General features: G+C 40.0%; 1 protein-coding gene across 1 annotated transcript; it reads right to left on the bottom strand.

The window, feature by feature from the left end:
• Positions 1 to 8,269: 8,269 nt before the first annotated feature.
• LOC133818665 (trans-cinnamate:CoA ligase, peroxisomal-like) lies at positions 8,270 to 10,409 on the bottom strand. The gene is made up of 2 exons (XM_062251681.1): positions 10,075 to 10,409; positions 8,270 to 9,973 (listed from the first exon to the last, which is right to left on the bottom strand). Exons 1-2 carry the CDS (start codon positions 10,270 to 10,272, stop codon positions 8,420 to 8,422), a joined length of 1,752 nt encoding a protein of 583 aa, XP_062107665.1. The 5' UTR covers positions 10,273 to 10,409; the 3' UTR covers positions 8,270 to 8,419.
• Positions 10,410 to 17,603: the final 7,194 nt, after the last annotated feature.

Raw genomic sequence — 17,603 nt, 5'->3', positions numbered from 1 at the left:
ACACCCTTCCACGCCCAAACTGCTCTATATAGAGCATCATTATCATTCTCCCCAAAAAATAACTGCATGAAGACTTTGAGAAATGAAACCCAATCAACAGAAAAGAACTCACCGTAGTTGGGTGGTTGTTCCCCCGGTTGTCGAATGGTCGGCATTGTATTGCAAGTGTCGTCGTCGTCTCCTCCGGTTCCGGTTGTCGTCGTCTCTTCGATCGTGGGGGGAAAGATGATTTTTCTGGGTATGGAGTTTTGAGTTTTTTTGTTTTAGATTTTGGGTCTCTGTTTTAGACAATCGGATTTTATTGTTATATTAATTAATGAAGGTTAGTTTTTTTTTTTTTTCAAATTAGAAACCTGAATAATAAATAGAGTTTTGTTTTTAAATTTTAATAATTTAACCCAATCGTGTCGTGACACGTGCATCAAATATACCCCTAACAGCCCAGGGACCAACGGCTTCTCTAAAATCGTAACGGTAGGCATTATTGCCGTAAATTTTTTTACATAAGCATTTAAGTGCAATCAACTGAACTACATAGGCATTATTGCCGCAAATATCCCTTTTTTTTTAAAAAAATTATATATTGTGATATTTTTTTTTTTTGTAGATGTTGTGTTTATATTCAATGTGAAGATAATTCTGGAAAATTATCTGCTACAATTTTTGGAAAAAATGCAGAAACGTTGCTTTGAATTAATGCACTGCAATAAAACTGATGGAACATACCCCTGAGGTATGAAACATATGACTAATTTTTCAAGTTTTTATTATGAAGACAAAGAGGGTAGCCAATTAATGGCCTATCTCATAAAATGTCATGTTTAGTGGAAAAGAAGTGAAAACTCTACTTTTTTTAAGATTACTTATGAATCATTCTTTTATTATATATGTTGACTTTAATAGAATCTGATTTTTAACAATTATATGTTGACTCATTCTAGTAGTAGGATAATTTATTCCGTATATATATTTATTTAATAAAAAAAATAGCTTTACAAGTATTATACTTACTTACCCAGCTACATTAAAAAAAAAAGGCTATTTAGGATTTTTATCCCCCGAACTATTACCACTACCGTATCGTGCCCCTTAATTTTTTCAGGCCGTTAAAAATTCCCCCGAAATATTCACAGTAATGTAAAGAAGGACTTCCGTTAACTTTCAACACATGTGGCTAACAGAAATCTGACGTGGCTCTTTACATGCTGATGTGTCTTGGCCACATCAGCGTCATGTGTGTAATTTTAAATTAAAATTTTTAAAAATCTATTATTTTATTAAAAATTAATGAATTAAATATTAAAAAATACAATTAATAGATTAAAACATTTTTTATACATTAAAAAAAATAAAAACCATATTTAAAAACAATTAAATTAAATAGAATTCATTTATTTTTTACTTTTTCTCATTATTTAGTTTTAGTTATAAATGTGAAAATTAGATTTTAATTTTTTAATTGTTTTTTTAAAGGAAATTTACTCATTTGGTACCCTCTGTATTCAATAATGCTCATATGGTACCCTGTATTTTAAAATTATATATATTTGATACCCTAGACTCAGATTTGATAGATAAAATTTTGTCAATATGATCAAACTGTCATCAGTTATATGTAATTAAGTAATTAAATTTAAATTTGGAACTTACATAATTGACAACAGTTTGATTAAATTGGTAAAATTTTATTAATTAAATTTGAGTTTAGTGTATCAAATATGTACGATTTTAAAATACAGGGTATTATATGAGCATTGTTGAAAACAGAGGGTAGCAAAATGATACTTTGCAAAAATACAGGGTACCAAATGGTTACCTACCCCTTTTTTAAATCTGGTTTTACATTTTTTAATATATAAAAAATGGTTTAATTTATTAATTGTATTTTTTAATATTTAATTCATTTATTTTTAATAAGATAATAGATTTTTAAAAATTTTAATTTAAAATTACACACATGGCGCTGACGTGGCCAAGACACATCAGCATGTAAAGAGTCACGTCAGATTTCTGTTAGCCACATGTGTTGAAAGTTAACGGAAGTCCTTCTTTACATTACTGTGAATATTTCGGGAGGAATTTTTAACGGCCTGAAAAAATTAGGGGGCACGATACGGTAGTGGTAATAGTTCGGGGGGTAAAAATCCTAAATAGCCTTAAAAAAATATGTTTGCATAAGTTAATAAATTTTATATGTTGTTCTTTTCTCAATTTCGGGAAGTAATAGAAAATCTACAAGATATTGCTAACTTCTCAATCTACAATTTCTTTATGTGTATTCAGCTGTGGTACCTACCACGTGTACAATTATTCTTTATTCTTCTTGTACAGTTTATATAAAACCATTTTGTACAATTTTATCAATATAGAGAATATACACAAATTTCCCAAAACTCTCTATCTATCTTTACATGGTATCAGAGACAGCCGTGGCCTCTTCCCCTGCGTTATCTTCTTCTTCCTCAGCTCCGGTAGTCACCGTTAGCACCCCAGCTCCCTTCACTCCAAACACGTTTTCCACCTCTTTCCCTTCTGTTCATCAACCTCAATTTGTGAAGCTTGATGAAACTAATTTCTTAGTTTGGAAAAATCAGCTTCTCAACGTCATTGTTGCTCATATGCTTGAAGATTTTCTGGATGGTACTCACCCGTGCCTAGCTAAGTACTCGGATGATGCTCACCTGCAGCTTAACCCTGATTTCACCCAATGGCAGAGATATAACTGATTGCTCATGAGCTAGTTATATGCATCCTTGAGTGATAATATGCTCATTCAAATAGTCACCTGTACCACGACTCAACAGATTTGGGAGGCAATCGAGGAGATCTACACATCGGCATCAATGGCTCACATCTCAGAGCTTCGAACTTCTCTTCAAACTATTCGCAAGGGAGGCAAGTCAGTCCATGAGTTTCTTCTCAAGTTTAAATCTATTTGCAACACTCTTGCTGCTCTTGGAGAACCTATCTCTAATGCAGATCATCAAATCTATTTGCTAAATGGTCTAGATCAAGCTTATGATTCTTTTGTCACCTCTGTTTTGATGCATCCTCAAAAACCCACCCCAGAAGAACTTCATAGTCTTCTTCTCTAATTTGATTCTCGCCTCGAACGGCAAACATCTGTTGCCCAGCTTAATTCCCTACAAGCAAACTTTTCTCAACTGAATAACCCTTCTTCCCACACCTATTGGCCTTCCCCACAAAGACAACCTAAACCCTCTTACCCCAATTTCTCTCCCCGATCCTCTCACCCCTCTCACTCTTTCTCCTCTTCCCAGGGCCTTCTTGGCCGACCACCTGCTCGAACAAATACCCCAACATGGGCATCTTCTTCCTCCCACTCTTCTAGTTCCAAATCTCAGTGCCAAATTTGTGGCAAACAGGGGCACACTGCTACTGTGTGTTATCACCGCTTGAATCTTCATTACCACCCCACTTGGTCTCCTCAGAACTTCAATATGTCTGTTGCTTCCCCTGCTGATTTTTCTGGCTCCACTACTATGGCTGGTCTCCATGCCACCGCTTCCACTGTTGGTGACCCAGCTTGGTTTATGGACTTGGGGGCTACTCATCATTTTACCCTTGATTGCTCTCACCTGGATACAACCTCTCCTTACACTGGCTCGGATCAAGTTATGGTAGGGGATGGTAAGACTCTTCCTATTACTCACATTGGCCATTTAGATCTGTCTACTAACTTTCCTTCCTCTACTACTGTCTCTCTTAAGCATGTCTTACACTCTCCTACTATCACTCACAATCTTATTATTGTTACTCGTCTCTGTCAAGATAATAATGCCTTTGTTGAATTCTATCCCTCTCATTTTTTTGTCAAGCATCAGGTATCAAAGCACATTCTCCTTCAAGGTCTTCTTGAGAATGGTCTCTATCGTGTCTCCTTTCCTACTCATCAGTTCCCTTTCAGTTCTGCCCCTCCTCAACTATTTCTTACTCACATTTCAGACAATGATGTTTGGCATCTTTGTCTTGGTCATCCCGCTCCACCTATCGTTCACCAAGTGCTTCGCTCTTGCAATATTTCTTCTGCTTCTAGTCTTTCTTTTTGTAATGCTTGTCAACTGGCCAAGAGCCATCGTCTTCCATTTGCTGTTTCTACTTCAAGAGCTGTAAAACCTTTTGAGTAAATAAATATGGATCTTTGGGGTGCAGCCCCAATTACTTCAATCATTGGTTTTCGTTATTTCTTATTGATTGTTGATGACTTTTCTTGATTTTCTTGGATTTATTTTATCTCTACTAAAGATCAAACATATTCTACTTTTCTTCAATTTCATACTATGGTTGAACGACAATTTCAAACTAAGATTAAATCTGTCCAAACTAACGGTGGGGTGAATTTCGCCCTCTCATTCCTTTTCTCACTAATCTTGGTATTCATCATCGTTTTTCATGTCCTCATACAGCTGCCCAAAATGGTCGAGTGGAGCGTAAAAACCGCCATGTTGTTGAGACGGGTCTCACCCTTCTTGCTCAGTCTCATATGCCCTTCCCCTACTGGTCCTATGCCTTTCAAACTGCCGTTTACCTCATAAATCGAATGCCCACTCCTGTTCTTCGTTCTTCCTTTTCCTTTGCCACTCTCTACAACAAATCTTCTTCTTATTCTCATTTGCGGGTCTTTGGTTGCTTATGTTTCCCTTTCTTGTGTCCATACACTGATCATAAGCTTCAACTTCGCTCCAAACCTTGTGTTTTTCTTGGTTATAGTACCCAACACAAGGGTTACCTTTGTCTAGATCGGGCTACCAGCCGCATGTACGTCTCTCGGCATGTTGTTTTCAATGAATATGCCTTTCCCTTTCACTCTTCTCCTTCCTCATCCACTTATTTCCCTTCCACTCCTTCTCCTTCTACTTTCCTTTTTGTTCCACCTTCTGATTTACCTTGTTCACCGTTTGTTGCTTTCTCTCCTCCTCCTTCCACTACCTCCCCTCCTCTTTCCACCTCCGCCTCCTCTTCTTCTACTACTGCTTCTTCTTCTTCTTCATCTTCACCTCCTTCTATTCCTTTAGTTGCAGATTTACATGGCTCATGTGATGTCTTACCAACTTCTACTACTAATGTACATCCTATGTTAACACGTGCTAAAGCGGGCATTTATAAGCCCAAGTTGTATCTCAGTGTGTATGCAGGTACCTCTCCTGAGCCGTGCACCTTTGCTCAAGCTTCTAAATCTACTGATTGGCAGCTTGCTATGCAGCAAGAATATGATGCTCTTGCCCAAAACTCCACTTGGCAGCTGGTACCGCCTCCTCCCAATGCTCATATTGTTGGCTGTAAGTGGGTTTACCGTCTCAAACTACATGCTGATGGTTCTATTGTCTGTACAAGGCACGTCTTGTGGCAAAAGGATACCACCAAAATGAAGGTTTGGATTACTTTGAGACATTTAGTCTTGTTGTCAAGGTTGCCACTATCAGAGTTGTGCTTCATTTAGCAGTGAGTAAGGATTGGCCTATTCGTCAACTTGATGTATCCAATGCCTTCCTTCATGGTGATCTTCTTGAAGATGTATATATGCAGCAACCTCCTGGCTTTGTTGACTCCTCTAGACCCTCTCATGTTTGCAAGTTGATGAAGTCTTTTATGGCCTCAAACAGTCCCCTCGTGCTTGGTTTTCTAAACTTACTTCAATTCTTTTATCATTGGGGTATTCGACCTCTAAAGCAGATTCTAGTATGTACATGTTTCAGTCATCAGATTGTGTGGTTATAATCCTGATTTATGTTGATGACATTCTTGTGACCAGCAACAAATCAGTCTACTTGCAGCGCCTCTTCGTTCAACTTCAATCGCAATTTTCCATTAAAGATCTTGGGGATCTTCATTATTTTCTTGGGTTGGAGGTCACTCGGTCTTCTACAGGCCTTCATCTCTGTCAAACCAATTATATTTCCGATCTTCTCCATTGTACATCTCTTCTTGATTCCAAACCAGTAGCTACGCCAATGGCTAGTGGTTCAATGTTGTCTATTCATGATGGCGTCCCTTTGGTTGATGGTTTGGAATATTGCAGTGTAGTTGGGGCTCTTTAGTATTGTACTCTTACTCGTCCTGATATATCTTTTTCAGTCAACAAGTTATGCCAGTTTATGCATCAGCCTATCGATCTTCATTGGTTAGCAGTCAATCGTCTTCTTCGGTATCTTAAGGGTACCCTGCACTTTGGTCTTCATTTTCTGTGCTCTGCTGATTATTCCCTCCATTGTTACACTGATGCCGATTGTGTTCTGGCCCGGATGATTGCCACAGTACTAGCGGTTATTGTATATTCCTTGGGGGCAATCTTGTTTCGTGGTATTCCTCTAAATAGAAAGTGGTTTCACGTTCAAGTACAGAGGCTGAATATAAGAGCATCGCAAATGGTACTGCTGAACTAACTTGGTTGGAATCTATTCTTACTGATTTGGGCATTTCTTCCTCTGTTCCACTTACTGTTTTTCTGTGATAATATCAGCGCCACTTACTTGACTGCCAACCCAATTCTTCACGCTCACACTAAGCATGTCGAGATTGACTTTCATTTTGTCAGAGAGCGTGTTGCTGCCAAAACTTTGATTGTTCAATTTGTTCCCTCTGCTGAGCAACTTGCCGACTGCCTTACTAAGCCTCTGCCAACTCACCTTTTTCAGTCACTCCGTACCAAGCTCAACGTTCTTACCAGCCCGTTCAGCTTGAGGGGGATGTTAAGTAATATTGTGATATATTTCTTTATGTGTATTCAGCCGTGGTACCTACCACGTGTACAACTATTCTTTATTCTTCTTGTATAGTTTATATAAAATCATTTTGTACAGTTTTATCAATGTAGAGAATATACACAAATTTCCCAAAACTCTCTATATATCTCTACACATATAAAGATTTATCCATATGAATATCGTCAACAGAAAAAGTACAAGTTCACTATCACATATTTAGTCGATGCAGATGCTCATACAAACTGAAGATGATCAGCTCTACTATGTACAGTTTTGCTTATAAATAGTTACTTAATAAGTTTGGATTTTTTTCTTTCTAAGGGGTGAAGTTTGGACTTCTTTTGCCTATAAGTAGTTACTTAATAAGTTTGGACTTCTTTTGCCTATAATAAGTTTAGACTTCTTTTGCTTAGAAATAGTGTACATAAAGTTAAATATCTTTTGGTTGTAAATAATATCTCTATGACTAAATGTTTGTATATTTTCTGTGTAATACACCAAGTCATATATAGTTGTCTCTTTGTTTTTGTTCTATTTTAACTGATTTGCACACATAGCACGTACATTGTACGTGCCTGCCTCACTAGTTACATTTAAAAAGCGATGTAAAAAGTTTATTTCCTAGTGGTGACATAATTATGAAAATATATATATTTGTTAAACAATCGTGCTATATAGTATATCTAATTCTGGAAACTAATGTTCTTTTAACCTCTAATGAATGGAAAACCTACACCCACTTATGTAAATGTGGGCGGCCTGGCCTGGCCCACATTTTTCATGCCTCTAAATAATTCAGGCCGGGCTGGGTTGGCCCATATTTGAAAGAATAAGCCCAGCACGGTTTATGAGCTCGACCCATGTCGGCCCATATTTGAAAGAGTAAGCCCAGCACGGCTCATGGTCTTGGCTCATGTCGGCCCATATTTGAAAGAGTAAGCCCAGCACGGCCCATGGACTCAGCCCATGTCGTGTCGTGTCAGGCCCATTTTATTATTGCAAAAAAATATAAAAATGAATAATTGAACCCTCCACCCCTTCTTTAATAATAAATCAAAATACATTTTTTTGTTTAAATTATAGTTTTAGATATTTTTATATACTTTTTAACAATACTTTCCACAAAATTATATCAAAGATAATTATTAGAATTTGATTACCTAATAATAAATACTAAAAATTTTAACTCACAAATCTTAAAATTAATATAATTATAAAAATATAAAATCGAGAAAAATAATAAACTTTTATTATCATTTTAATTTATAGATAATTGAAAAATAAAAATTTATTATCATTATTAATGTCAAAATATTAGGCTTTTTATCATATCGTGCTTTCGGGCTAGTTTGTTCGTGCTTTCGTGTCGTGCCGTGCTGTACTCAGACCCGTGCTGTGCCAATTTTCAATTTGTATCGTACCTGGTCCAAACCCATATTTTTTCGTGTCGTATCGTGCTCGTGCCTCCCGGACTCGTGCCATGCTATAAATCCCAACCCGTATTTACAGCTGTACACCCACCCACAAACCGAACATACACTCACTATGCAGAAATTATTTTTCACTAGGGATAACTGTTATTCTATATAGGTGTGACAGTACGCATAGCACTATAATTTCACATATATGGCGTCAGCAAAAGAGATAAATATAACTTTTTTTCATTAACCAGGAAAAAAGCAGAAAAAGAAATATCATAGACGGGACAAGGCCATGACTTGCATGTTGTACCCCGGAACCCCTGTATTGGAAGAACCAATGATCTGGCTAGAGTCGTAATTAGGAGAAGTATCTTTTTCCATGACAGTAAATGTCTTGGCCATAGCCCTCAATTCAAACTTCTGAATCTTCCCAGTTGAAGTCTTAGGTAGCTCTGCCACAAACACCACCTTCTTCGGAACCATATAGTGCGACATATTCTTCCGACAATAGCTCAAGATGTCGGTCTCGATCACCTCCCCACCACCACTACCGCCGCTCTTCAGTGCTACAAAAGCGCAGGGACTCTCACCCCACCTAGGGTGCGGCATCGCCACCACTGCCGCCTCCAAAATCTTAGGGTGCCGGTAGAGCACGCTCTCTACCTCCACGCTGCTAATGTTCTCACCTCCTGATATGATGACGTCCTTTGACCGGTCCTTTATTTCTAGGTACCCATCTGGGTGGATAACTCCGACGTCTCCCGTCAAAAACCACCCATTTTTAAACACTTGCGACGTCGTTTTGGGATCCTTGAAATACCCCTTCATGATACTACTTCCTCTTAGCACGATTTCCCCCATCGATTTCCCGTCACGTGGCACGCTCTCCATGGTGCTTAGATCCTTTACGTCCACATCGGCCAGGCCCAAAATCCCGATTCCTTGACGGGCCTTGATTCGAGCCTGGTCCTCTCTTGGGAGGTTATTCCATTGGGCCTGCCACTCACACACTAGAGCCGGCCCAGTCGCCTCCGTGAGGCCATAAGCGTGAGTCACGTGGAACCCAAGTGACTCAATCTTCTCCAACAGTGGTGCTGGAGGCGGAGCACCACCAGTGAGGATCTCCACTGGAGAAGATATATTCCGGCGTTCTGTAGGCTTGGCCTCAAGAAGAATGTTGAAGATTATCGGTGCACAACACATGTGCGTGACGTTATGGAGGGAGATGTTTCGGTACATGTCATATGCAGTTGTGTTACGGAGGCAAACATTGGTTCCGCCACGCGCTGCCACGCCCCAGGTGAAAGTCCATCCGTTGCAGTGGAACATGGGTAGGGTCCAGAGGTAGACTGGGTAGGTCCCCATTTCCCAGCCGAGTACCAAGCTTAGAGTGCTCAAGTACGCCCCTCTGTGACTGTATACGACCCCTTTGGGGGAAGATGTCGTTCCAGAGGTGTAATTGAGCGCGATCGCGTCCCATTCGTCGTTCACCTCAACGGGAACGAACTCAGGGTTCCCCTTGTGGACTAACTCCTCGTACTCGAGCTCACCAAGCCGGGTTCCCGTCGGCACATCGATGTCGTCGATCACGATGACCAAGGGCATGTTAGATGGCTCATCAGCGTCCATCATAGCCCGGAGAGCCTCACGTGCAGCCTGGACGAACTGGTAATCAACAAAGAACACCTTCGCATCGGAATGCTTAAGAATTGTGGCGATGTTCTTGGCATCCAAGCGGGTGTTGATTGTGTTGAGAACAGCTCCCGCCATGGCCACTGCAAAGTGCATCTCGTACATGGCCGGAATATTCGGGGCCAAAACTGAAACCTGAATATATATATATATATATTTGAAAGTATATATATTATACACCCGCTTAATAAAAAAAACGACATAGTTGAGAAAAATTGTAAGTAATTGATACTTACGACATTGTTCTTGACTATGTTAAGGGAACGGAGTGAGGAAGCCAGGCGGCAGCAACGCTCATAGGTTTGGCTCCATGTAAAGCGAGTGCCTTCATAGATCAAAGAGGTACGGTTGGCATAGCAGGTAGCCGCTCTTTTCAAGAATGTTATAGGGCTCAGAGGCACGTAATTTGCCTCGCATTTCTGCAGTTCATCCATTAATTATTATTTGGAATAGCTAGCTAGCGAGTTATAGATATGGTTTTCTGTGTATATAATAGAGAGAGAGAGAGAGAGAGAAATGAGAGTGAAAGAGTAGTGGTATAGGGGGTATAATTTATAGGAGAAATGGTTGTTAAAAATAAAATGGGAGTTGTTTAGATACAATAAAAATATATAGAGAATAAGTTATACTTTTGGTTGTTGTATGGGAATTGAGTGCGAACTTGTTAGGGAAATTGCTGACACTGTCACACTAGTGAGGTTGATAGTGATACCAATATATCTGACCGTTGACCCAATTTTAGTGTTTTCATTTTGAGATGGCTTTAGCAATATTTTGTACAATAAAGTAGTCGTTTAATCTGAGTGCTCCCATTCTAAGTCCTAACGGCTGCTTGACCAGCTGACCCCTCCACTTAACATAAGTTTTGTGTTTCAATCATCACCATCGGCTTTATGATCAAGAGCTGCCTACTATGTATAATTTGAAACAAAAATATGATCAATGCTTAATTAACACTTGGTTTTAGTAAACAATTAACCAAATTTAGAAGAAAAAAATATTGAACAATAAATATATATATATATTATTTTTCTGGGAAACAAGAAACCTATAACTCGATTGATCGGAAATAAATAATTTAAGAAATATGTTCATTAATTATGAGTTGTGCTGTGATTTATAATGTGTACTTGTCTTTTTACGAAAAAGATTGTGAAGGTATACATACATCACCAGCTTGAATATATGAATTTAACGTTTAGCTAACTGAGCTGAGCAATGAAAATTAGAAATATTAAAATAGCAAAATTAAGATTTTTAAAGACAATTTAAAGTTTGCAAAATATAATAATTAAACATTGCTAAAAGTTATAGCAATAAAAACAAGTCTCAATACTATTATTATAATGTATATTATATATATAAATATAAATATAGAAACATCATATAAACCATCGTAAATAGGTTTTTTTTTTTGAAAAAATAAAACAAAATTTGGTCCCAATTTACTAAATTACATATTTTTAATTAATTTGTTAATTGATCACAGCTATGAGAAAGATTAAATATGCTTATATGTTATATATCTTGACACCGGCCCTTCATTATAAATTAAAATTTTATTATTATATATTGTTATTATTATTATAATAATATACAACACATAGTATATAATCATATTTTTTATAAAATTTGTTACACCCAGATTTCGAGAATGGAAATCTTCGATATCGAAACTCAGGCTCGTAAGACGTATGCTCGAAATTAGCACAATTGTCATGCAAATCGCAAGTCAGAGACAGTCTAGCTAAGGCAGCAAGTGGCAACCTCAGATTGGTGAGCTTGTAAACTACGTAGTCTCGGAGGTGCTCTGAGGTTATAAGTTAGGCTCGTAACTCAAAGTAGAAATGGTTCAACACTTGTATAAACTTCTTAATTCATTTCTTGCCCTCAGACAAGATGGTTCGAGCTCGAGTGGTGTAAGCTCGAAGAAGATGGTTTCGTCAATAATTACTTGTTGGGAGCATAAGCGAACCAAGATAACGAGTTCGTAATAGGCAAACGGTCTCGAAGGCAAGTGAATCTAGCATCCAAGCTCGTCGACTGTGTGTGAACGTTGTTGACCCTCATTTTAGCCAACTGACACGGAGTCAAATGCTTGATGTGATTAAAAGTATTGAATAAGATCTAATGGAAAGAAAAATGAACAACACAACAATTTATAGTGGTTCGCCCCCTGAATTGGTAATGACCTACGTCCACTTAAGCTATTATTGATCTTGATTTTCAAAGGGGTGATCAAAGAACTAGGGTTCTTGAGTTTCACAAGCCTTTGACGGATGAGTAATACAACCGAAAGATAATAGCCAAAATTCTCTTCTAAAGCCTAAACAAAAATTAGCCAAAAGTCCCTCCCTTGAGCTATTTCTCCCTATTTATAGGCTCAAGGTGGGTTACATGAATCAATCAAAGATATTTTTGCCTAATTAATCGGATAATCAGGTATAAACAGAAATAATCTCGGATATGATCACAACTTTACAAGATTACTCATAAATATACGGATTATACGAGTAGTCTGGTCGTATATAAACTCAAATGCTGTGCCAGGGGAACATCCCTGATCGATGGTCGAACAGAACCTTTGTCAGGTGTCAGCCACGTGTTGAAAATATTTGCCACGTCATCCACACCTACTTTTTGGATAACATTTGCCCCCCCAAGTTTATTTATTACGACTAGCAATAAATAAACTTTTAGGAAAATGACCCTTAGATTACCCCACCAAATCTGTCAGAGTAGTTCGTGCCTCCTTGGAAAAAGTGACCTACCCACGTCCAATCATGCCCTTTTTGGTTCCCAAGCAAACTTTTGACGGATATCACGCTTCCCCATACTTTGAAAAATGGGAACTTATGATTGCCTCTTTTTAACATATCTCATACAATATATATAGCCTTCAAAATTACTTTTTCAACTTTTACTAGCTATCTCTTTGTCAAGAACGCTCCAAGAACTCCCAAGACAGAGCCCAGAAATTTCTCTGAAATTCATCCTTCGTTGTTCCAGGAATCTGCTACTTGCACGCCTGGAATCGAAGTTTCTCCAGGACTTCTCAATCTTTGTATTGGTAACTTTCAGAACTTTCACATCCTTTATTGTGCTGTGCATGTCTATTAATGCTAGATTTTTAGGATCTGAAACAGTGTCGTGTTCCTGGGTAAAAATATAGGAAAATTGGACGTTTGCCTGTTGATTTTAGATATGGTAGAGCATACTTGCTTTGTAGGGGTTATGAATCAGTTTGATGGTCGAGATCATAGGTTTAGGATGTAAAATCGAAGTAAAAATTCGATTTTTAGGCTAGTTGAAAAACCGGGTTTTTCCAACCCTTATTGGAGTTGAAAAACTTTTTCGGAAAAAACTTTTTACTTTCACGTTTTGATCTGTTTTTCAAACTGTTCATATGAAAATTTCAATTTTTTATTAGAATGCTGCTGTATAAAAGTTCGACTTTTATACACGAACAACGTTATTCTAACCATCTTCTTAGGCTTTTCCTCCTCTCCTCCCCCTTTTTCTGTTTGCAACTTTTAATGCCAGATTTGTGGGGAGGTGAGAGGCCGATAGACGACGACCTGCTTGCACAGCTACTCGAGGGCGAAGAGCAACCAGCTCAGCGAATTCAAGAGATTCCCTTTTCGCGAATTTCTCCTCCAAGACCTCAACCAGCTCCTGCCAGCATGGGTTGTGCCAAGTCTACCGCCAAAAAGAAGAGAAGCCCTTCAAATCCTCCAGCCCAGCCTGGCTCGTAGGCTGGGGTTCCCTCGACCAGTGGTCGGGATAATAATGCTCCTGACCCTCACATCCAAGTTAGGGCCCTTCCTCGGTATTCAGTTCTTCCCGACATCGAGTGGTATCTTGCCCCACTTAGCCATGTAACCCCTAAGATGCTAGCCAAATACTTTAGAAAATACGACCTTTCTGAGGTAACCCTCAAACTCCCTACCGCGGACGAGCGGGCGAATTCGCTCGGAGGCGTTTTTAGCGCCTGGTCGAGATATCACATAGAGGCGGGGGCTACTCTTCCTCTTCATCCATTCTTCCAGGGGGTGGTGAACTATTTTGGACTCGCCCCCTTTCAAATCACACCAAATAGATATAGAATGCTTGCTGCACTCTATATCCTTTATAGTCACAAAAAATGGCCAGAGCCTACCCCTCACGAGGTCAATTACCTTTTTGACCTTAAGTCCAACCCTCAACAGTCTGGTACGGGGTTCTTTCACTTTTGTCACCAGGAGACTAGCCGAACCTTCCTGAGTGACACAACCCAGATTTCAAACGCGGGGAAATACAGTCAGGAGTATTTCCTCACGCCCGACATGGTTGCGAATAACTTGGCCTTCACTCGAGGAGGTAAAAGTCTTTTTCCACTGGTCGCTGTTTTTACTTAGCATTTTTCCTTGCATTTTCTGAAACTTCTTATGTTTTTCAGGCCCATGGTTACGACCAGACCCAACACCAGACATGGTGTTGAGGTCTGCCATGTTGGCCAGCATGACAGACGTTGAGAAGAGCGTCAAATCTCTAGTCACCGAGGCCAACTTGAGGCTAGCTGGTCTCCTAGCCCTTCACCAGGATGTGAGGGAATCCGCGGCAGGAAGTGCCACTGCCGAGGAAAATCCCGAGCCGCAACTGCCAGTGTCTCCTCCTCGACGGAGACCAACTGGGGTTACAATAAGGGAACCCGTTGGCACCCCCCCAGCAGAAAGGTCTTCTGCTCCCAAAGGAAAGGGAAAACAAAAGGAGATCGAGCCCGTCATAGACTTAGATGAGTCCTCTGAAGAAAATGGTATAGTTATTTCATTCCTAGATAGCTTTCCAATTCCCTGTCACTTATTTGACGGGGACGGAAATTTTACATATACTCCAAACCTAGAGCCAGACTTCTTCATGCCAGAGAGTGAGTGTATGACTAGTAGAGTCAATAGTATAGCGACCAGTAGTAATAGCATGGGTATTGGACTTTACAATTTTTCTTTATTTATTTTTTGATGCAACATAATTTGTCATCTATTTTTGGCTCACTGTCCGCATGTTTACTTCTTTTGCAGAAATGGCATCTGCCAATGTCTTGGACATCTACAACACTCAGGAGGAAGAAGAAGTCCCCCTAGTTCGCAGGAGGAAGTCGTCCAGGCGACATGATTGGGGAGTCCAGCCAAATGCCTTCGACTAAGAGGAACCGAGCCTCGGGCCCTTCGGCAGACGGGCCTCCTGCCCCAAACACCGAACAACGTCCTTACGAGCAAGAGGTTCCACCTTCAAACGCTCCTGCTGCCAAAGCTCCATCACCCCCAGCCCCTACCAAACAAACACAATAGGCTGGAGGGGCTTCTCCTGGGACGGAATTGTCACACCGCGCCCTGAGGTCTGCCAAGGACCGCTCGGCCAAAATCCTTAAACATGACCGCTGCAAAGAGGCCATGGCAGGAACAAAGGAAATGGGGGTCGATCAGATCATCAACAGGGCCCTGAACGAAACCGCCATTGTAAGCATCTTACTTCTCTTTACTTACAATCTGATTTTTCGGAAGTCTGTCTAATGCTTGTTTTTTGCGTAGGCCATGCTGACTTTAACGGCTGCCCATCTGCGCTCGGGTGCCAACATCGAGCAGTCCCATGTTCGGGAGTTAAAGCTGATGGAGGAGCTTAAAGCTGCAGAGGCAAGGCATGCAAGGGAGCTGGAAGTGGTGACCCAGCAGAAGGACTCTTTGGTCGCGGATCTGGTGGAGAAACATACCTCTCTAGAAAGTTCTAGAAAACAGAGAGAGGAGTACCAGGAGGCTAGCCGAATCCACTGGAGCGAAGTCAAAAGGCTTGAGGGGGAAAATCTTGCGAAAGATAAGAGCATTGCCAGCCTAAAGAGCCAAGTGGAGCAGTTCAAGCTCACCAACGCCAAAGACCTGGAAAGGTACAAGAACGTGACACTTCGACGCTTCTACGATTTCTGGAAGCATAACCAAAGTGCCAACTTCGACTACCTTCCAGAGGATGCTAGGAAAGCTGAGTTGGCTCGCTGCGCTGCTCGACTGGCTGCCGAAGAAAGGGCCAGAGTTCCTGCTTCCCCTAAAATTTTGCTGGCCACAGGGATGGATGAAGGGGAAGCTATAGAAGAAGCGGTCAACCAAGATGTTCCCCAAGATCCTCCTGCTGCCCCATAGCTAGTTTTTTCGTTTTTTTTCTTTTTCTTGCATGACCCACGGGTCATGATGTTAAGACAATATTTATTTTCTTATTGCTGCACGGGCAACTTCTTCTTTTAAACTTAACATTTACATCCGAGTAGTACTGCTTGCAGTGTAAAAGAATTCTTTTGATATTATAATATTTTTGCTTTATTATAACATCTGTTCGCATGACCGAACTTAGCATAGTACTTTGGTTTGACTTAACAAAATATAAAATTTTGAAAAATACTCTAAGTACTGTAGCATGCTTTCACTTATTTTACTCATGTGTTTACATACTTTTTGGTATGCTTTGCTTCCTATGTACCTTATATGCCCCCCAAGTGATTGAGGAGCTTTAGGTCCTTGGTCACTTGCCTTGACCAAAACCTGTACGAACATTACTGCTCGGCATATAACATGAAAATTGTAATACAGCAAAACAACACACGTAATGAGCAAATACTTGTAAAAAATTACAAAGTTTGGCAAGAACGACTGGCTGCACACAGTCCCTTATAATTCTCGTATTAAATGGACTAACCATGTCTTTACGAGTGATCTTAAAAAAGATCTTACACTTGTAAGCGATTAGCCATATTTCATGACTAACCCTTTTTCAAAAACTTGTAAAAAGTAAAAATAAATACAAGCTAGTCCTTTAAGAAAGACTGTTTACTGATAGTACTTGCGTAGGTGTTCTCCATTCCAATAACGTGGAACAAGATCTCCATTCAAGCGTGCAAGTTTGTAAGTTCCTGATGAAGGACTTCTTCAATCTGGTAAGGTCCTTCCCAGTTTGGTCCTAGTACTCCAATAGCTTGGTCGCGGGTGTTTAAGAAAACTCTTCGAAGTACCAAGTCCCCAACGTTGAAATTTCTTTCTTTTACTTTGGAGTTAAAACACTGAGCGACTTTTTTCTGGTACGCAGCTACTCAGAGCTGGGTTTTTTCTCGTTTCTCCTCGACTAGGTCTAGGGACTCCATCAACAATTGGCTATTTTGGTCTTGGTCGTATGTTATTCTGTGATGCGAGGGCAGATCTAACTCGATAAGCAACATGGCCTCGTATCCGTATGCTAAGGAAAACGGGGTATGACCTGTTGCTGGTCGGTGGGATGTTTTGTACGACCAGAGGACTTCAGGAAACTGTTCTTGCCAAGCTCCTTTAGCTTCCTCGAGCCTTTTCTTCAGGGTATCTTTCAATGTTTTAGTAACTGCTTCTACTTGCCCATTTTCTTGGGGGTGAGCAACTAGAGAAAAGCTCTTGGTGATGCCAGGCTTCTCGCAGAAGTCTGTGAACAAGTCACTATCAAACTGGGTGCCATTGTCTGAGACAATCTTTCTTGGCAACCCATATCGACAAACAATGTTTTTGATAACAAAATCAAGTACTTTCTTTGTCGTTATGGTTGCTAGCGGTTCAGCCTCGACCCATTTTGTGAAGTAGTCGATAGCTACCACTGCATATTTCACACCACCTTTCCCTGTAGGCAAGGACCCGATTAAATCTGTACCCCATATTGCGAAGGGCCATGGACTTTGCATTTGCTTTAACTCGTTGGGAGCTGCTTGTGGGATCTTGGAAAACTG

Source organism: Humulus lupulus, chromosome 2 (assembly GCF_963169125.1).
Source record: "Humulus lupulus chromosome 2, drHumLupu1.1, whole genome shotgun sequence".
Lineage (NCBI taxonomy): Eukaryota > Viridiplantae > Streptophyta > Magnoliopsida > Rosales > Cannabaceae > Humulus > Humulus lupulus.
This window is presented reverse-complemented; position numbering and strand designations above follow the sequence as displayed.